General features: G+C 44.3%; 1 protein-coding gene across 1 annotated transcript in view; it reads right to left on the bottom strand.

Annotated features, from left to right (window-relative positions):
- The window catches only part of LOC120850425 (monocarboxylate transporter 13-like), a 32,782-nt gene continuing 11,760 nt past the window's right edge, over positions 1-21,022 (bottom strand). The window contains exons 2-4 of the mRNA XM_040222903.2: positions 9,522-9,665; positions 7,494-8,339; positions 1-167 (exon numbers count right to left, since the gene is read on the bottom strand). Coding sequence (XP_040078837.2) covers positions 1-167; positions 7,494-8,339; positions 9,522-9,665 — 1,157 coding nt within the window. The remainder of the gene's footprint in view (positions 168-7,493; positions 8,340-9,521; positions 9,666-21,022) is intronic.

Genomic DNA, 21,022 nt, shown 5'->3' with positions numbered 1-21,022 from the left:
TTATTTCCACCAGTTCTTTTCCTGCGTATTCTCGCTGAGCGTCCAAATAGCCGAGTGTCTTCTTTCAATGCAGACGACGGCGAGGAAGAGAACGGAGACGAGCAGATGTATTCCACCGTAAAGTCTGTACAAACCGTCGTAACTTCCCCGGGCATCTCGAAAGAACCCTAAATAACAGCAACAAAAATAAAACACAACATTTGAAGCAAATATGTCCGAGCAATCACTTTCAATCTTAGTAACAGGCAGCTGACAATGACGATGTTTGTTTTGCATTCTGGCAGCAATTTCAGTGCGGCGTTGGACCTTTTAAGGCTAATTCCCGAGTTATTTATTAATTTTCTTCAGGATTATGAACCCCGTGGACTGCTATAGCCTTGTCACGTAACACGGTGTTTTAGTCGGGTCAGCATAAAAACGGGTCAAGTGTGAAAATATTCGGGGCCAAATGTGCAGCTACCCATAACGGGGATGCTCTGAAAGACAGTAGCGACATTCATGGTTAGGTCAGTGCTGGGTAAAAGTGCAATGTAAATGAGAGGTTTCTTACATCAAGTAGAGTGATAACTATAATGGTGCAATATACTTGAATTAAAGTACTATGAGTAAAACGCACTTTCAAAGTAAGAGCAAGTACGTTTTTACAAACTTTCATTATACCCTTTCATTTCCCTATACAGTGTTTTCTAACTGGTATCCATTGTCCCAGGAGTAATTGAGGGTTGTATTGGATATTTCTTGAAAATAATGCGAATAAAGTCAAGTGGCCACTGAAGATTCCAAGTCCAATATTTGACCTAGAATGTTCGGGAAAGAGCTATGGTGAGACTAACTAGGCAAGGTCATTTTTCCTCCTTATCTCTTACACTCGGGGTAAGAATAAATACGAAACTTCTAGATGCACGGCGAAACGTTCCTTCTCGGGTATGCACGCGGCAATAACGCCACGTGCGAATAGCTGAGTCAGCGGCCTGCTCGACTCCCATGACGCTGGCTGGGGTCTGATCCCCGCCTGCGCTTGTCCTTTTTATCTTCCTTTTGTAAGCGCGTGGGAATCTAGAAGTTTCCGAGCTACAACAAACAACACGATTCACAAGACATTTGGAATGTTCAGTGCGAATAGCTGAGTCAGCAGCCTGCCGACTCAGCTATTCGCTCGTGGCAATATTTCCAACTTGCAACTTACTTGTCGATTGTCTCCTGATGCAATTCAATTACTTTTCAGAGTATTTGTACTCGGCTCAAGAATTGTTCGTAATACAAGTAGCTTAAATACTACTCTAAATACATATTAAAATTAGTATTCAGTGTCTTAAATACTTTGTTGAGTAGTTGGCACAACACTGATTTCACTGAGCGCAAAAAGGCGCTACTCAGATCAACACACTCGTCCCCGTGCTTTTCTCAGCGCCTTACACAACACATGCTGGAGCATAAACTCCATTTCATGCTTAAGGTGCAACCCCACCGTTCATGACGTGTTGGTGTTTTTTTGACGGCTAATAACTTTTTTTCTATGTAGCTTACAATTATAAAGTTAATGTCAAATTAAAGAACTGTTTCTCAACGATCCTTTAATGTCTCGATATTACGATTATTTCTAGTTGTTAGTTAATTATTAATATTTTAATAGGCCACAGTCCCTAATATTGAAAAAAAATATTTCTCGAGTTATGACGTCCTATCGTACGCGATATTTTACGTGAGCGTTCGGTTGGATGTAATAAATTAAAAAAGTAAACAACGAACTGTAAAGATAATGTATATTTTGAAATAAAAAATAAACTTTAAAATGGTATTATTTTATGGCGCTATAAAAACGGAATCACGTCAACTAATCATAATAACGAGGCATTAAATTGTGAAGCATCCTTCAATACTACATTTTTCAGAACTTCCATATTGATATTTACACGTTAATAATGTTATAAGACCTCAAACTTTTCCCATTCAGTTACGGCAAACTGTAGTTTCTTAATATAAAGCAGAGATGGCGACACGTGTTCAAGAACAGCTCGATGTGCATTTTCCGTCGTGTACCGCTTGGAACACCACGTGAAAGACAGAAAAAGCGCCAGATGTCAGGGTGTCAGATGCCTGGACCTCGCAATGAGCGAGCCAGGGATGTCAGAACAACAAGCGCGAGGCTGCGGGTGCACAACAGCTACTTTTGCGCGCGTTCTACTGTGCATCGGTACACATGCCCGACGCGATTCAAATGAAATGGGCGCCATGACAAAGGGATTCCGCCATTTGGGATTCCACGATGTATGCAAAAGAAATTTAAATGTTTTTATCGATTGCAAAAATCATTTTTGCAATCAAACCATGCTTGCCGGAATGGTGTGGCTATAGTTTGTTTCATAAACCACCTCGGTGGCTCTTAAGTGACAATTAGTGCCACTAAATAAGCTACGCTTCAGAGTAACGACACTTGGCCATAATGTGGCTTAAAATCATGGTTGCTAATTATCTGAAGCTTTATTTGAAATCCCAAGAAACGCTTTTCTAGCCTCCACAAATCTTTAATCAGTTCGCGACAGAGCAAAGCAATATTACATGAGTTTCGTAACGCCTAATATAATGCTGAGGAAGTCGTATATTTTGAATCATGACGATCGGCAGTTGCGTCTGCTCTGCACAAGCACCAAAATGACGGCGCCCACAACAATGTCGGGGAACAGAGTGCCGATACTCTAAGCGCAGCTGATTTAGTGGCTCTAGTGGCAATGATATTAAAACAAAACATTAAATCGTCTCAGTGTCTCTGAGCCAACGCGCTGGCCCATGACTCCATATTTGCCGGGTTTAAATGTCGGCCGAGGTACCCACAATCCGACGGAGGCCAATCTGAGATTTCGGTTGCACGTCAAAAGATTTCCAGTTAGTCAAAATAAACCCGCAATTTTTTTATTGGGGCGTGTTAAGTGATTTTTGTTGGATTGGCTTGTGAAACCTTCAGGTCTGAATATTTGCTTTGCTTTACCTTAGTTCGGAGTACAGCCAACGATACGGGCTGATGAAGCCACTGAAGCAGCGCCAAGGGCCCGAGGTCAAGCTGTTCGTCCTCTTTCTGTGCCTATGAGGTCGGGCTAAACTAGAGCCACTGAATAAGCTACGCTTCATACACATCTTGGTGCTTAAAATGATGGTTGTCAGTTATCTGAAGCTTTATATAAAATCACAGGAAACACTTTTCCGTCCTCAACAAATGATTAAACAGTTCGCGACAAAGCAAAGCAATATTACATGAGCTTCCTAACACCGAAACTAATGCTGAGAAAGTCGCACTTTTGTATCATGACGATTGGCAGTTGCGTTTGTCATTTGGTTTAGCTCGCAGGCTGAACCAAGTGCGGTGGGGGATCGTTGGCCGAGTGTGTTGAGGCGCCGCAGATCAGAGCACGTGGAGAAATGCTCGAGCGCGAGCTCCGTTCAAAGCACGGAGCTCACGCTGCAGAACCTGGGGACTTAAGGTACGTTTATACTCCAACGTAACGTCGACGGGCGCGGCGTAGCGCAGCGCGCGCAGATACTGATTGGTCGCAGATATCGAGTTCCTGGTTGCCGGCCAATGAAAGGCGCGCGCTCTGCGCTTCGCTGCGTTCACTGCGCTCAACGCCGGAGTATAAACAGCCCTTAAATCTCCTCGATGTGTTTGCGTTGGTCTTTCAAGTACAGTGTTCTTTCAAGTAACGTCAATTGTGCCAATGCGCGAGGCCCGTGTTTCGAACGGCCTTTAGAGGCAAATGGCGGCGCAGCACTAAAATGAATGGCCCTTGAAAGCGAATGGCGGCGGAGCACCCGCTCGTGGCACGTGTCTTGCGCGTTTCGACAACAATGGTTGGCGGTACTTGTAAAAAACGCCTTTATCAAGGGGCTTTAGCAGAGACCCTGGGTTCAGTCGCCCATCTGCATCCTACCGTCGTGCGATCGTGTACCACATATGCTGCATAATGCACGTTAAAGACCCCGAGCTAACAGTTGTACTGCATTTTTTATAACATTCAACGAGTAACAGTGTCGCCCTACGAAAGTGCTGCTCTCTAAAAAACTAACGACTAATTTTGAATCCGGCGTTACATTGCATTTTAATGTGTGTTTGCCTGTTCGCGTTCTTTTTCTTTTTTTTTTTTGTCCACATATTTGATTATGCGGTTCTTATGATGAAACAGACTATAGCTGTCGGACTTCTATAGAAAAATATTATATAACTAAGAAAATGGCATGTGAAGGCAAAATACGAAACAACGACACATAGGCGCGCTTAATAAAAATAATTGAAATAATAGAATTGATTATAATTGGGTTTTCAAATCGGTCTGAGCGCACAAAAAGCTATAAAAGCGAGCTCGATGCTTTGGATGGTGCGCTTCTTTACTGGTAGAGTAGTTCACGCCAGCATGTTCGCTCTTGTATGTTCCGCTTCGCTCGCATGATAAAACGAAATACTTTACTGGTAATGTATTTAGTGAAACAAAACTACATTCTGCATATATGCAATGCCCTCAGTTTTTACGTGATTACTGTAAATATGTTAAACTTCACATGTGGCCGTTTGCGTAAATAAACAGTGTTGTTTGTCAAGAACAATTGCGATTGTATGAAATCACCTGGGAAAAACTTGTTCTAGGCACGCGACCGTTGGCATTCAGTGAATACTCACAATCGGCGCCGAGATTATTGGTAGCTGTTAGTAGGTGGAGTTTTTCTATTAACCCAGAGTTAGAATGTTTCCCCCTTTCTGTTGCAAGCATTCAGGAGACAGCTTACACGAAATATGAGGGTCATAAAGTATGCTAAAGTTAAGGCTTGGGCGAGTTGCTATATACTTCAAAGAATTACGGCCTGAGCATTATATCTGTACAAGGTTTAGCTTTAGATGCGCCTTTAACTTGCGATACGCTCAACGCAAGTGTAACATGTAGCGCTGTTTCAGTCTTAATCAGCGCACCACGTGCGTGCTTACACTATATTTTATACAACGTCGAACTATACCCGTTTGCATCTATTTCATTTTTGCACACCATTATTTTTGCGCATAAATCACCAAATTAAGACTGGTATATTGCTTATAAACTCTGTGCAAAAGCTATCCACAGACACAGAATCTTTGCCTGGGCAGTCATTGCAATTATCAATGAACTCGTATTAAAATTAATTCTTATCAATTATTGCTGCTGTTTAATTTTTAAACTTGTCCTTTTTTTATTATGACTCCCGCACCAGTCCTAAGGTGGGTTTACCAAACTCAATATCTAAAACTGAGTATCATTTTTTGTGTTTTCCAGTCTCGTGGTTTTCTTCAAAATGAATACCCAGCTACCTAAATGAGACACCTGACCGCCGAAAAAATAGTTCATTTGTTTTGATTTTTTATGTATTTAACTTCTCGAGCTAGAAGTTTGGAAACCCAAGTTTATCACGTCATCACGTTTTCCTGGAAATCCGCAAAGAGCCAAACGCACGCAAGAGAGTAGGCCCGGGCCGTCATATAAATTGCATCACATTGATATGTAATTGGCCTTCAAAATCACAGTGGAATGCTAACGACGCACTGGCAATTTTATATTTTTCAACGCATCGGTTGTTTTGTTGTGCATGTGTTTCGCCATTTGGATAAGGATGATTTTCGCATTTTGTTCTGACCATATTTAATTGGGAGGTGAGCTGGGAGCGTAGGCAACTGCGCCTCCTTGCACGAGAACTGGTGCAGCCGTGCGCGTTCCAAAGAAAGCTCGTGCAGAGAAAAACAAGCGAAGGACCAGGGATGTCAAATTCAAGATATAAAAAAATACCCCACTGTATCGAAGCGCCACCACCCACGATTTCTCTTATTGTTGTACAGGCCTGAAGGCAATCCCACCGCCATCTCTTGGTTCAGAATCACACTAACGAGGGGTGGGGTTGCACCTTAATACACAACGCTGTCAAAGCTACTGGCGCGAGCGCGCGGCTTTATCTGTGGGTTTGTTTGCGCGAGAACGTGTGCAAATGATCAACGAGATCAAGCCCCATGCTGGCGCCAGCAGCTTTGTCAGTGTTTCATATTAAAGGGGTCAAGAAACGAATTTTCTACTTTCGCTAAATACTACTTAGAATCACCCGCTAACGTCAATAACCGAATATATTTTCCATAGTTTTTCTTTCAAGTCCATGGCAGTTGTTAAAAAGATACGAGAACTATGAGCATCGTCCATCCCCTCTACTCGGAGCCAGAACAAGCGGCCACGTGGCCTGGTGCCTATCATATGCTTCCAACGTTAATCATAGCCACGTGCTGGGGTTGGCAAAGTAGAAGACGCGCGCTGAGCTTCAAGCTTCTCAAGCTTCTGAATCAGTGTCGGTCGGTGCGAGTATACTTGGGCCAGATTAGGACCAGTTCGTACCTAGAAATTAATGAACATCCTAATCCCATATAATTTCATGACCCCTACGAAGCGGAATATAGTTGCTGCCTTCTCAGAACGAGAAAGAAGGCGTGTTCTGTGAAAGCTTGTTCCTGCGGGAACAACAAACACAACTTGGAAGACGGGACCTGCCCTGTCATCAGAAAGTACGAGAAAAACAAATTCGCTAAAGAACAATTACATCAGAGAATGTACTTCTAGTGAAGTAGAAGTTTTCCAAACGAGCTCGATGGAGTACTTTGAGTACAATGTATCTCAGGCAATTTCCAAGACTGTTCTAGGTATACTTGTTTGAATATTGTGAAGAACACCAAATTGTGTTCAAATATGACAAGAGGAGCGTCCGAACATTAACCGGCATCCTTCTAAAAGGTGACTTTAGAAGACACCTCATTTACTTCACGTAAGCTATCTGCGATCATGCTTGTGAGCATTTTCCGTATTTTTTTCATTTAATTAGCATTCTTATAAATGTCAGCGACCAAACTCTTATATTCTGGTCGCCGACAAGCTGAACTCACGAGTTGCGGCCCTTGGTAACTCTAAATAATATACGGCATATGAGAAATTGAGTACCAGCCGATTATACTCTATGTCGCCAATTACTCCGGCTTGAGCAGTAGACCATAAAACAAGAAAATATTAAAGGATCTTCAAATCAACTCATACCGCACGTAACAAAACACAGAAAAGACACACGTGGAAATGGCTTATTAGTATAAAGCCTCAGAAGCTTTCGAGCTGAACGTACGTCTTATGAAACTGTTTTTTTTGTGAACGGTCCTGATTTCAGAGGTGCGACCATTGCTTTTCGCATTTCCAAGCAAAACCATAAGTGTAGTATATAAGCAGTTGAACAAAACATTCGAACGAATATCACCCCTAGGAGTTCAAACAGTGTTTTGCAAGATAGCTATATTCTAACTTTCGAAGCACCACGATTAAACTTATCAAGCTGACCTAGCTAGTACATGTATGCGAGCCCTAAACACAAAGGACGAGCAAGACAAAATTATGAGGGAAAAAATGCAGTCAATATACGTCACTTATGCGGATCTAGTAGAACAGTGCAGATAGACTTACCTATTATTGATGGGTTGCAAAAAATAAGAGGCAACAAGATAAAGCCCGAGAATGTGTAGCACGTTGAGAGCCACTGGACACCGATGTAGTCAGCTATGAGGACGCTCCTCATAGGCTGCAGGCACCCGGAGGCGAGGTATACGAACGAACACACGATAATGATGTGAACGTGAATTGTTGCATACGGCATCAGCATCATAGAACATCCCCATACAAAGAAGTTAACCGTTACTAAGGTACTGCGTCGTATGCATCCTGCGTCCGCCATAAGGGGAAGGAACAGACGCCCAACGAACTCGCTGCAGGATCCGTAGATGACAAGGGACTCTGCATCCTCGATTGACAGGCCTTTGTCTACCGCGTAGTCGACCAGGGTAGAAAGATATGCAGCTCCGGTAAAGTCTGTCACAACTGCCATCGTAAGAACGACGTAAAGCATAGGATTGAGTAATAACTTGAGCGTGGGATAACGTTCCTTGACCTCTGGTGTGTCACTGGTCGTTGATCCTTTTTCAGGTTTATTACGGTCAACCGATATTGTATGTATTACGGTTGAAAGCTCTTTTTTCGTATTTCCCGTAGCTTCTTGGCTCGTATTCAAGCGTATCCAGGATGGCTCTTTGAGCAGAAGACAAAGTGCAGACACGTGCATAGTGATGCCTCCGTATATGAGAAGTGTACCCCGGAAGCCGTACTCTTGCTGTAAGTAAGCAAACAACTTGGGAAAAATCAGTCCAGCGCACGATGCTCCAGCATACTTAATTCCCTGTGTTAAGCATCTGTACTTGTCAAAGTATAATGAAAGGAGGATGCTAAGCGCTATTGCAATGATGCCGATTCCGAGACCTGTAACAAAAGAGAAAATAAATATCCTGAAATCATTAAATCATACATAACTTTTTACTCCACATATTTTAGGTGGTGCTGCATGTAACACCAGCTAAGGAAAAACTTCGTGCAGTGCCAAAAGAGGCACTCGTAAAAACACAAATTGTTTACAAAAAAAAGAAAAAAAAAGTGGACGTTTGAGTTTAGAAAGTGTCAGGTCCGTCCGTCTTTGAGGTATGGCAACCGTACTGATTTACGCTCTAGAAATGTTTTCAGTTCAGTGTCTCCGCCATCCTGGGCTTATAACGGGCGTCACGCAGTTTTGATACACGAAACCGCATGCCGGTACGATGCTCCTCCAGGGGCCTGGGTTTCTCCCCGAAATCTTCCATTTTGCTGAAACCTCCTCTTTCCCCTCCCCCTCAAACAGCATTTTGTCACGGGCGCCTCCCCCCCCCCCCCCCCCCCCCCCTCCTACCCCGAAACGGAATCCTGGCTACGTGCCTGGGAGAGATAATGTATTGGTTCAAAGTTATATATATATATGATTAGTTTTCACAAATAAAAGCCAGTTGCGGGTGCGCTCTTGTTTGTCAACTTCCTCGTCCTTGTGTTTTTGTGGCCCTTTTTTGGCCTTTTAGGTGATAATGAACCAACTGGCCCAAACCGCTATTGAATGAATAATGAGACCTCCAACGATGCATCCAGCATTTATTATTGCGAGCAAATAGCGATGTAACGAAGCATTTTAAGTAAATAACTGATGGGACAAATATGCAGTCATAGTAAAAGATGGCTTGCATTTCTTTTTGTATTTACATTCTAGGCGAAAGTTATACTTCTAAATCTTGTTGTCGGGGATATATGATTTTATGTGTCCGTTTTCACTTAGTTAAACGCCCGATGTCATAGGCGGGCTTATTCGGTAATTGTAGTTTTAAACAGGTGCCAATATTGGCCCTACCTTTAAAGTTGACACTCTAGGTTCATTGGGGCAATTTAAAAGATAAAAAAAGACGAACCAGGAGTAGCTTCTAATACGTATATGAACGTTTCCAAACGCTGGCGCCTTTAAGCGACTTGGTTATTTTTCGCCTCGTCGCATTTTACTTAATGTAACGTAAATGAAAATTTAAGACGCAAGAAAAATATTTTAAGACGTATATCTTGTGGCAACAAAAGGATAAAAACGACCATTACCGTGAATCGCGCCCAGTGTCACCGCCATCCACGCCATGGTCGGTACAAACGCAGATGCTAAGACTCCCACCCAGGACAGCAGTCCTCCAAGGAGAAAAATCTTGTATAGGGATACTCTCCGCTGTAGTGCTGCCAAGGGTAAACCTAGGGAAAATGTTATGCATGAGATTTGTTGAAAACGCACAATAAATTTATGCTAGAAACCCCAGAAGAATATATATACCCGCGCTACAAAATCTAAGTAACATACTGAGGGACGCAGTGCATTCCACGAGTAATTCAATGGTGGCGTTGCTGAGACGTAGTTCTAATTGTAGATGAGGTGAACCAGAAAATGATAATAATAATAAAATTAAAGACAAATTAATTTTTGTTAGGTGTTCAGGAACAACCACAGGGTCTTGGTGCTGGCGCACCAAAACTTGCACACACAAGAAATTGCGCATAAACTGTAAAGCCAAAGCAAAAACCCAACAAATACATTGATAATACTAAACACATACAGTACTAAACACAAAGTAGAAAATGCAGTCCGGTGCGCACGGCATGCATATAAGGTTGCTTTAGTATAAAAAAAAGAAGATATTTCGTGCGCTATTATGGTTGAAATTGTTGACAACGAAAGTGTATCTTGTCAAATTGAACAGTGAGGATTCTCAGCTCTTGTGGGTCAGAATCTTCACTGGTCACTACCGTCCCCTCTCATCACCCGTGTCATTCCTAAAATACATTCAATCTTACATGCAGTAGAAATTTAAAAAAAAAAACCTAACCAAATGGTTATACCAGAGGGTGACTTCCAGCTTTCATTAATAAACCGGCAGACTTCAAATTTAGGTGCGAATGAATAAAAAAACGAAAGACGTTTGCAACTCCCTCTAACGCCGAATAAGAGCGCAGCTCTTGAGGAGGAAGTGGAACGGTACGGAGAGAAGTGTGTGCCCCTCCTCCTAACCCGTACCCTATCCTCCTTCTTTCCTCCTGATGTTCACCCCCCTCCACTCCTTCTCCTCCCTCCTCCTCGCCTTCTCCACCTTTTCTCATCCTCACTCTCCCTCTCCGCCATCCTCGTCCTCGCTGCTCCTCTCAGTCTCCTCCACTCCTCCACTCCCTCGTCCTCCCCCTCCGTGCCTTTCCCCCTCGTGACATTACTCGTAACCCTCGTGACGTCACTCGGGAAGGCCTCGTGAAGTGAAGGTCACGTGACCTTCACTGTGAAAGTTGGGACCTTCACGAGTGACCGTGACGTCACGCTTGACGCCACGTGTGAGGTAAATTTGGGAAACATCCCATGATGCAACGCGCGGGATTTTTTCCCCAGAGTTATCATTGGCGAACCGCTGTCACGTTTAAGTGAACTGAGGGACCTTGGTGTTGCTTTTGATTCAACCCTGAGATTTGGCACTCACGTCACCAGAGTGGTTCAATCGGCCTTGCGCACGAGCCGCGTCTTGCATAATAAAGAAATTCAAAAGCACGTCCGCCTTTTTCACGCTGTACTATTCCTTAGTAAGAACCCAGCTAGAGTACGACTAGGTTGCCTGGAACGGCATTTCCAAAACTAACAGTTCGTCTCTCGAGCGAGTTCAAAATTAATTTATTTCCATCTTTAAATATCGTTACATTGAGAAAGGTGCTCATTTTTTAAACGTTGGTGGTAAATCGCAAGTCGTCAAATTGTTGAGCCTGCAGCAGGTGAAGGCAGATATGTTGTTTTTGTTTAAGGCACTGTAGGGCTTGATTAACTCTCCCAGCCTTCTGTCCAAAATGAGCCCTAGAGTTTCACGTGTATATACACGGCTTCAATCGTATTTTTATATAGCTCGACATTTTAGTGACTTAAACTCGATCCAAAGATCGAATGAGCGTTATAACCGTTACTCTGATGAACTTGATATTTTTAAGTCATGAGGTAGCAAGTTCAGAAACGCTGTTCGAAACTTCGTCTTCCAAGAGCTGATCAGTTTAGTGGTTTACGTTTTGTCAGTACGATATCCGAGTGTTTGCTTTTTGCTCTGGCACCTGGTGGTGTCTCTGTTTTGTGATCTTTATTTCTCCTTGTTGATTTGAGTGTCTTTCGTACTTGTTAATATTCTTAGTCTCAGACTGTTGAACTACGTTCTCCCTTTGCTCTCCTGTACTGTACATATATAAGTGTGTTTTGTATGTGTGTTTTTTCCTGTTTTTTAAGTGTGCCAGCACTAAGACCAGCTGGTTGTTCCTGGACACTATAATAAACACTGAGTGGTTTATTATTAATATTACTATTATTGTGATTTTTGCGAGTTTGTAGCTTAAATGTGCCAGCACCCAGACGACGAGATTGTTCATGGACACTGTAATAAACACTGATTGGTTAATATTTATATCGTTATTGTTATTTTTAATTTTATATAAAAAACGTCGAATACTACTTTCGCTTATAGCATCTGCAGTGATTTGTTACCGCATATGTCTCAGATGAAGGACTTGGGGGCTACGTTTGATTCAAGCTTGAGGTTCGATGATCACATAACAACAGTTGTAAACTCGTCTCTCTGCACGTCAGGGTTTCCATGTCGCATAACAAAGGAATTTAACCCGTTTACGTTTCTGACACTATACAGTTCGTTAGTGAGGTCGCCATTTAGTACGCATCAGTTGTGTGTAACATCCTTTCTAAAACGAACTCCTTTACACTCGACAGAGTTTAAAATAAGTTCATTTCCGTGTTTACACATCACTACATTAGGAGTGGTGCACATCGCTTCGATTATGGAACTGATTCCGAACTTGTGAACTTGCTGAGCCTGCATCAACGTCGGGCTAAGGCGAATATGTCTATGTGTTTTTTTTAAATTCTTTATTATTTTATTAACTCTCCCAGCCCCTTGTTACAAGTGAGCCTTATAGTTGTATGTGAGCCTACACGGCCTCAGTCATCGTTTTACACCTCTCGGCATTTTAATCGATTAAGCCTTATTCTTAGATCGGCTGAGTTATACAACATGTACTAGACGCACTGAATACTTTTGGTTCGTGCTGCAGAACTTATGATCTTTCTGTTTGCAAGCAGTTAATGCTTGAAAAAGGTTGATAAGTTCTTTTGTGTGGTTACGATATCATGTTACTTTCCTTTGTTTAAAATATGCAAGCTTTGGTGCAGCTTCTACATTATTCTTTGGCTTGTTCCCCCTGCTTGAACTGTCTTCTACTTTTTGACTGTCCTAGTGTCAGACTTGTAAACTGCGTTCCTTGCTGCCCTGGTATTTCCGTTTTAATATTTCAGTTCAATGTCAGACTGTATATGTCAATACATGTCAGAATTGTGGACGTCGTTCCACTACTGCCCTGGTGTTTCCGTTTTAATATTTTTTTTGTCTCTCACAAGTATGCCAGCGCTAACACTCAAGGAGTTGTCCCTGGACTCTCAAATAAAAACTGATTGATAGATCGATTTCTTAATATTATGCACAATCTGCTGCTGTATCTTCTTCGGGAGACAAAAGTTCCTGCGATGTTCTGGAGGCAAACGTAGTTCGCACATGAAGTGTGTATGCTGGCCGGACAAGATCGACACATTTCTTGAGTCTGGGCTGAGCTCCTTTTCACTGCCAGAGTTCTGTGAATACTGGCGGTGCTGCGAGGCCTAAACGCAATGCCGTCGTCCGCTATCACGCCAGCAACGCTGCGGTCCTTCCCCGCACCCCTGTGGGTTTCTCTTTGGCTCGACAAGTTTCCAAGGGGCCACCCGCCTCCCTTCCCGTTGCCCTTGTCGCCGGCACGGAGACCCTGCGGGGCCTGCTCTTCGATGATATGGAGGGAATTTCGTTCCTGACTGAGAAGATCGGCGCCCCCAAGAGATGCAAGCGCACGCCTCCGTCACGAGCAAAAGCGCGATGTCGAGCTTCAGGCGGGTGCCATGGCCCTACTGCGGTCTGAGGTCCGGGGTCTGCGTGACGTGCTCGGTCAGCGACGACAGCCGGACGCGACCGATCACCGACGGCAGCCTGTGAATAATGCTACGGGCGGGCCTTTGGACAGCGTCCCAATAGACCGTTTTCTAAATTTTTCAAGCACCGAGGTGCAGGCTACGAGAGTTACACACGTTGCACATGCTGGCGTCTGCGGTAGTAATTGTTCTAAAGCAAAACGTCTACAAAAAGTCTAAAACAAATTTTGCCTTGCACGCGCGTTCGTCAAAGCCTTGTTATGATTATTTACTTCGAATCTTTTATAAGAGGAAGGCCAGCGCGCGCGGACAGTAGATTTACACTTCCAGCGTTCTCTTCGATGCTTGGGTAATTCAAACGCTGTCTGCTTTTGTGTGCTATCAATACGCGGCCGATTGAGTCAAGGCAATGCGCTTTCCAAAGACGTTGCCATGCCGACAATTATCGCGTTCATTTAGGCTTAGGAATGGCCAGAATCGAAAGACTATCTAAAAAATGCGGCGAGGTCGTTGCCCATGCTTATTATTTGAGTGAGGTAAGGCAAAGCGAAAGTCTCCTGCACCGCTCGTCGCTGACTAACGCGCCTGATATTGCAGCTACAACGACATATTAGTTTTGAAGCGAGCGGCGCTCACTCACCGGGGCACCGCCATGTTTCCCCGCATCCCTACCGAGCCAGTCTCGTGATTTCGAAATCCCTCTCCTAGGTACTGCGGCTAACTTTAGCCGCGGTTAGCGCTTCGATCAAACGGGCCCTGGAGTTCCTCAGGGATCTTTTTTTTGACCCTTCCTGTTCACAATTTTTGTAAATGATGTCTCTCTTGGTGTATTACATTCTTCATTTCTGAAATATGCTGATGATATATCTATATATCTACAGATAAATGTTTACTGCACATGATTTTGCCAAGCTACGGAAAGATGCATGTTATTTCTACCGTTGGTGCACTCACAAAGAACTTCTTCTGAAGCCATCCAAAACCAAGGTCTTGACACTCTCTCGGAGTACTCACAATATCTCATTTGCATATTATATTCATGGGGAGACTTTGGTTCGAGTAAGTGATATGAAATATCTCGGAGTCATGGTTGACTCTGGCTTGCGTTTCCCTGATCACGTTGGTAACCTGGTTAACTCGTCATAGCCACTGTTGGGTGTCAATTGTCTCCCGCTTAACCGAGGAGTTCATAAACCCGTCTGCTTTTATCACACTGTACTGTTCATTATCCAGGTCGCGTTTAGAATATGCTTCTGTTCTTTGGAAGCGAATCTCTAAAATTCAGTCCTTGGAAATCGAACGAGTGAAAAAAAGTTTGTTTCTATCTTTAAACATTGCTAAATTCAGGAGGATTTCCACTGTTTAACATATAAGGCTGCGTTAGAGCGTGTTGGTTTGCCTAGCTTGCACCGGCGTCGGAAGGACGCGGACTTACTATTTTTGTTTAAAACGCTGCATGGCCTCACCAATTCTCCGAGCCTGTAACCTGAACTGCGCCTTAGCGTTTTACGTAAGCCTACTCGCCTTCACTCATCTTTTTATGCTTCTGGAACTTTTAGTAAGGTAAACCCATTTGTTAGAATGGCGAAGCGTTTGAACCATTACTCTGACAAACTCGATATTTTCCACCCATGCTATAGGGCGTTGGTCCTTTCTATTAAACACTTGCCCATGAAAGTTCAGCCATTCTGAATGGCTCTGCCACGTCTGAATTTTGTCATCTACATGGCGTGCATTTTGGTGGTGCCTTCATTTGTCATACGGTCTGTTGTTCTGTATCTGCTGTTACTGCCTCGTATTTTTTTATTCTACTTTTTACACCTGTGGTGCTTAGTACTATGCTTACAAATTTATCTTATTTTTTTTATTCTCACGAGTGAGAGAGAGAATATACTTTATTGAGGTCATCAATGATGACTTTGGGTGTTCACCCTGGAGTGGTCCCTATGTCCGGGGTCCCATTGGCTTTGCTCGCCTCATCGATTAGAATAACCAGCTGGCGCTGATCTTCCGCGTCCGAGGCTCTGATTAGTGTCTCTCAGGAGAGTGGAAAGTTGGGCTAGTTGGTAGTTATTCATCTTGGTTTTAAAAGCGCAAAAAAGACGAGGACAGAGTAAGAAACAGAAACGAGCGTGAGCGCTCGTCCGTCGTTTGTGTTTCTTACCCAGGCAGCACACGATATTGGGCCAACATTGGAATTGATGGGACAAAGAATGGCCCAACAATGGCCCAACTGAGCCATGTGTTTACCAATATTGGAATTACCTGGGCCAATAATGGTCTATCATAGCCAATGTTTTTCCAATATTGGTGATGCACTGGAATAAGCTGTCCAATATTGGACTGTGAAAGCCAATGGCTTCCCAATATTGGATAAATGCTGGCATAACCTGTCCAATATTGGACTGTCAAAGCCAATGGTTTTCCAATATTGGATATATGCTGGCATAAGTTATCCAATATTGGACTGCCAAAGCCAATGGCTTTCCAATATTGGATATATACTGGCATAACCTGTCCAATATTGGACTGTCAAAGTCAATGGTTTTCCAATATTGGATATATGCCGGCATAAGTTATCCAATATTGGACTGTCAAAGCCGATAGGTTTCCGATATTGGATATATGCTGGCATAAACTGTACAATATTGGACTGTCAGAGTCAATGGCTTTCCAATATTGGATACATGCCAGCATTAGCTGTCCAATATTGGACTGTTAGAGCCAATGGCTTTCCAATATCGGATGCATGCTGGCGTAAGCTGGTCAATATTCAACTGTCAAAGCCAACAGCTTTCCAAGACCAACTCATGCTGGCATAAGCTGGTCCAATAGTGGACTGCAAAAGCCAATTTGGATTTCCAATTTTGGAAGTATGCTGACTTGTGCTGGTCATATTGCACTGCCAAGGCCAAGGGCTTTCTAATATTGAATGTATGCTGTCATATGCTGTTCAATATTGGAGTGTTAAAGCCACAATTTCCAGTATTGGAAATACAGGGATGAAACTGGGCAAAGCAGCTTTGGAGAAATTTTGGGAGCAGAAAAAAACTATTTTCATGCAGGCTAGCAGCAAAAACGAGGTCTTGGAGCAAGTTGGGACCAGCATTCGTCAGTTTTAAGAATTAAAATAGAGGCTAAATGTCACCTGGTTTTCAAAACTCAATGAAATATGGCATATCGATAACTTAATCAATGGGAACTCAACAGTGGTTTAATTAACCTTTTATTTGAAACATTTTTCACAAACTTACATGAAAATTAGACAAATCATATAAAGCAAAACTGCACGACAGTGCGACACGTGATGGAACCAACTTGCAAAGTGGTAAAAGTAAGCAAACAGATACATATATACTGCGCCTCGATCTGGCCGGCCGCGCTCGCTCTGCGGAAATGTGAGCGTGGGACTCTCGAGCCCTGTCACCTTACTGATGCTGCAAGACGCTACTTTGTTGTCGCGAATCATTTGCTCTTCGAACGGTCGCGAAGCCGTTGTGCCCGGCGTACCCTACGCAGCATATTTCAGAAACCGTTCGCGCAGCATCGCAACCTTCTTACTGCGAGCGTCGGTGATTCATTGTGTGTTGAAAGTCGGACGATGTGCTGTTCGAGGTGTCTTTTATGTGCAACTCTTTCGTAAAAAAATTTGAAGTTTAAAAACGCGAACCTAACAGTGTACAAACAGTTTTAAATTTATTGATAAAAAATATATTTATATATTTATAGATATATTTGTGTACATCGTGCGCAAAAAATAGTCGCGCTTAGTTCTTCATTCTAAATTATAATGTAAGTTATACGACGCAAAACATACTGTCGTCACACTTGCCCCGTTTAGAACCACTTTTGGACTGGACAGTTTCTTTAGAAGTTCGAAAGCTGACCTTCAAAGAGCTGTCCTGTTAAATCGGTAATGACAGCAAGGTAGACGCTATGCGTGTTTAAGGCCAATCCTGTCTCCGGTTAGGGTCACGTGACTACTGTCTCAAAGCTGGCGATAAGGCAGAGCACGGAACCTGCCTAAAGCACAAGGTCACGCATAACTTCTACTGCACTATCAACCTTGGGTAGAAGTGACACATTCTCTCGCTCCGTTCATTGTTGAGATGCCCCTGAAGATAAGCCTTTGTAAGCGCACCCCACCCCCGTTCTGGCCTGCTTGCTTTGTACTCCTTCTCTCTTTTTCTCTCTCTCCCTAAGCTGAAGGCGCGGTTGCTGTGCGTACTCGCCGGACTTGAATCCGCTCTCTGTGCGCGGGTAACGGCAGAAGTGTGATCATGTGGTTTGACGGATGACACATTAGGGAGTTTTAGCGAGTCGTTTTTCAAGCACACGGTTCCGAAATCACGAACGGTACAGCTGGTCCGTTCCGCGAAACCGTACGTCAAATTTGACATACTTTAGCGAATCGTGAAAGTGGCGCGACCGTGTAAACGATGATGATGATCGGGCTTAACGGTGGCGCCATCTTCTAGTAAACATGTGAAACATTCTGCAACGTGTAAATCCGTGGCGACGGTGGCCCTCCTTGACGGTGGCGGGCACCGTGGTGGCGGCTCGTGTTTCCGGCGTGCGACTGATGTAAACAAGACGGCCGACGTAACATTTGCCGGTCGGAATTTCAAGAACTGCGAAGCTAGATAGAGTAAAAAGTGTCTAAACGACCGTAAAGGTATGTGGTGTGTCTTCGTCATCGTGAACGATCGTTCACATTGTGTGCCGTCGAACCAAATCATTTCGTCTGCTCGCGGTCGGCACGGCAGAGTCTGCCCGCAGATCGCAAAAATTTACTAGCATGCGCAGTTTACAGCATTCACGATCGCTTACCATTGTGAGCAGTCCTCGAAATGATTTGGTTCAAGCTCTCAAATGAAGCAGACTAACAGGACGCCAAATCGCCTCCCGCTGTCCTAAGCCTAACGCTCGGCTGGGTCGGCAAAGGCGGTCGCCGAACCGACCGCCATCTTTTTTTTTTACCCGAGTCGTGAACGGTGCTGGCTGCGTTGCGGTGACGACTCCAGCGGCTGGAATGGGAGAAACGAACGAGAAGAGCCTCCCGACTCCCCGAACGACTCGCGCGCGCATGCGTAGTGGCGTCGCGGATGCGTTGGAGGGCGAACCGTTCGTGTGGAAACGACCTGCTAAAACTCCCTAATACCCGTTGACAAACTCGGAATGCCTGCGTCGCAAGGACCGGACCTAGTTTCGCGCGTGATGCGGCCTGCGGGGTGCAGGCCCGCTGTGGATTTCGCTTCTGTGGTAGATGGTATCTCGTTCGAAAAGTCCTACCCGTGTCGATTTCTTCAAAGAGGCCCAAGACATTTATGTGAACAGTTTAGTGTCCGGTTCGGCAAATGGCAGCGTGTGCTACATTGTGTTGAATCTTCACGGATCACTTCCTTGTAGTTTTTGTGTGTGAGTGGTTGTTCTGCAGTGCACCCCGTGTTGACATATAAGTCGGATTACATCTTTCAAGTCCAGTATTTTCAACGTAAGTGTGCTGCAACCTACTTGATGATCATTGTCCGTTCTTGTATGGGCAATCTTCCGGATAACCTCTAGAATTGGGGATTGCCTATCTCCTGGCAGCTGGGAGAATAATTTTCCCGCAATCTTACCGACAGTCGCCTGCCATTATCTGTCTGAAATAATATCACAACCGCAGGTAGAATACTGACTTTTTTATCCTACCTGCGTTTCGCAAAAACACGTTTCGTTGCCACCTTTCTGGTCGACATTTACGTTTCATCGACATTCGTTACGCGAATTGCGCGCTGTATGGGCATTTCGTCGCGCGTGTATTCCTGAGGCGCGTGCTCACCGAACCAGCCCACCCTTTCACGCCGCTTCATGCTAATCTGAAGCGGTTCATTGCAACAAAAAAAGAAGAAAAGAAAACATATTTTGAGTTTTTTTATGAAACATCGCGTGTTGATGAAACGATCTGTCTATGAAATGTAGTTCGATGAACTGCATTTCACTAGCCGCCAATGTGGGGCGACCAGTGGTAGTATTTTAGCGAAACAATTCTGTCAGCTGCCGGGAGACTGGACACTACCCAAGAATTACCCCGGTTGTTGCTTGCTTTGCAGTCTTTTTAATTGTATCACAGCTGAGTAGTACCTCTTCACATATTACGAATTGCTGTGATTGTGCTTGTCTACAGAATAAGCTGTGTGTAATAAACTGTTAGGAGATTTCAAAACAATCCCTTGTGTCTGTTTACCTTCCTTTTTGCAAACAACTTTGCGAGGGCACTTTCTAAGAGCTGGGCGAGTGCAACGATGGCCAAAAGTCAGCATGACGGCCAACATTGAATAGGGTCGCGCTTCCAGTGTTGTCCAATATTACGCCGGTCTTCGCCAATGTGGGAGCACCTTGGCTGGAACCATGGTTTAGCGATGGCCCAACATTGGCACCAATGATGGGGCCAACATCGGCTGGAACGATATCTGAACATTGGCCCAACATTGGCACCGATCACTGGGCCAGCATTGGAAAGGGTAGCGCTTCCAATATTGTCCAATATTGAGGCCGGTCTTTGCCAATGTTAGGCCAATGTCGGACCGACATTGGTGTGCTGCCTGGGTACTCTGTCCTCGTCTTTTGTGCGCTTTTAAAACCAAGATGTCTCTCAGGAGTTGAGGCGGTATTGAAGCCGTGCTGCGTCTTGTCGTTTTGAATGTTTCTGTCAGGCCAGGACCATGTTGTAGATCGTGCATCGGTCCTGTTGACAATTGGGGCATGTGGGTGAGGGGTAGGGCTGGGGGTAAAGCAGGTTGAGTCTGGATGGCGTTGGGTGAGTGTTGGTGTGGAGCAAGCGCCACTTGACCTGTTCCCTTTTGTCAAGCGTCTGAAAAGGTGGTGGTAGAGTGCGCCGTTGCACCCGATAGTAAGTGGTGATGTTCTTTTAGGTGGTGAGTGGTGTGGGGGGGTCCGGTTGTTGGTCTGGGTCTTCGTCCCCTGAAACCATGACACGGGCGTCAGCTTCTTCGCGTGCCAAGTGAAGAGCTCAGGCATTACCCCTCACTTCTGTCTCAGTATGGGACTGAGTCCAGATGATGCTGATGGTCCGGTTCCCTTCACGTGGTTTGTGGGTGTCGAGGATCTGGTGTGCGTCCGGGCAAATGAGACCACATAGGTATGCCCGGCAGGCGTCGTGAGAGTCTGTGATTATGTAACGGGGATGCTGGGTAATGGCCAGAGCAATAGCCAGCAGCTCCTTTATCGTGATGTCGTCTCCTATAGTTGTGTGTAGAACTGTAGCTTGTGGGATATCTTGATCATCGCATAGCTGGTTGTGGTGCTTGCCGAGAACGACGCAGTTTCTTGCAGCACTGAGCAGCCACAGTCTCGACATTGGATGCCTAAATGTGCGAAGTTTTTATTGGTGAGTGTGTTGTTATGTTCACGAAGGCGATTGTTGAGACACCTTCTGGTCTGAGCTATACATAATTTTCCACAAAAGAGTTGAAAGAAGTGCACCATCTTCTCTGTACAAGGGACAACGGTGTTTTTATGCTTCTCTTTGCTGCCGACAGTTTTAATTGTGGAGTATTTCCATTTT

Source organism: Ixodes scapularis, unplaced genomic scaffold, assembly GCF_016920785.2.
Source record: "Ixodes scapularis isolate PalLabHiFi unplaced genomic scaffold, ASM1692078v2 PGA_scaffold1__304_contigs__length_218370807, whole genome shotgun sequence".
Lineage (NCBI taxonomy): Eukaryota > Metazoa > Arthropoda > Arachnida > Ixodida > Ixodidae > Ixodes > Ixodes scapularis.
The sequence above is the reverse complement of the archived record's forward strand: the minus strand, read 5'-3'. Positions and strand labels throughout refer to the sequence as shown.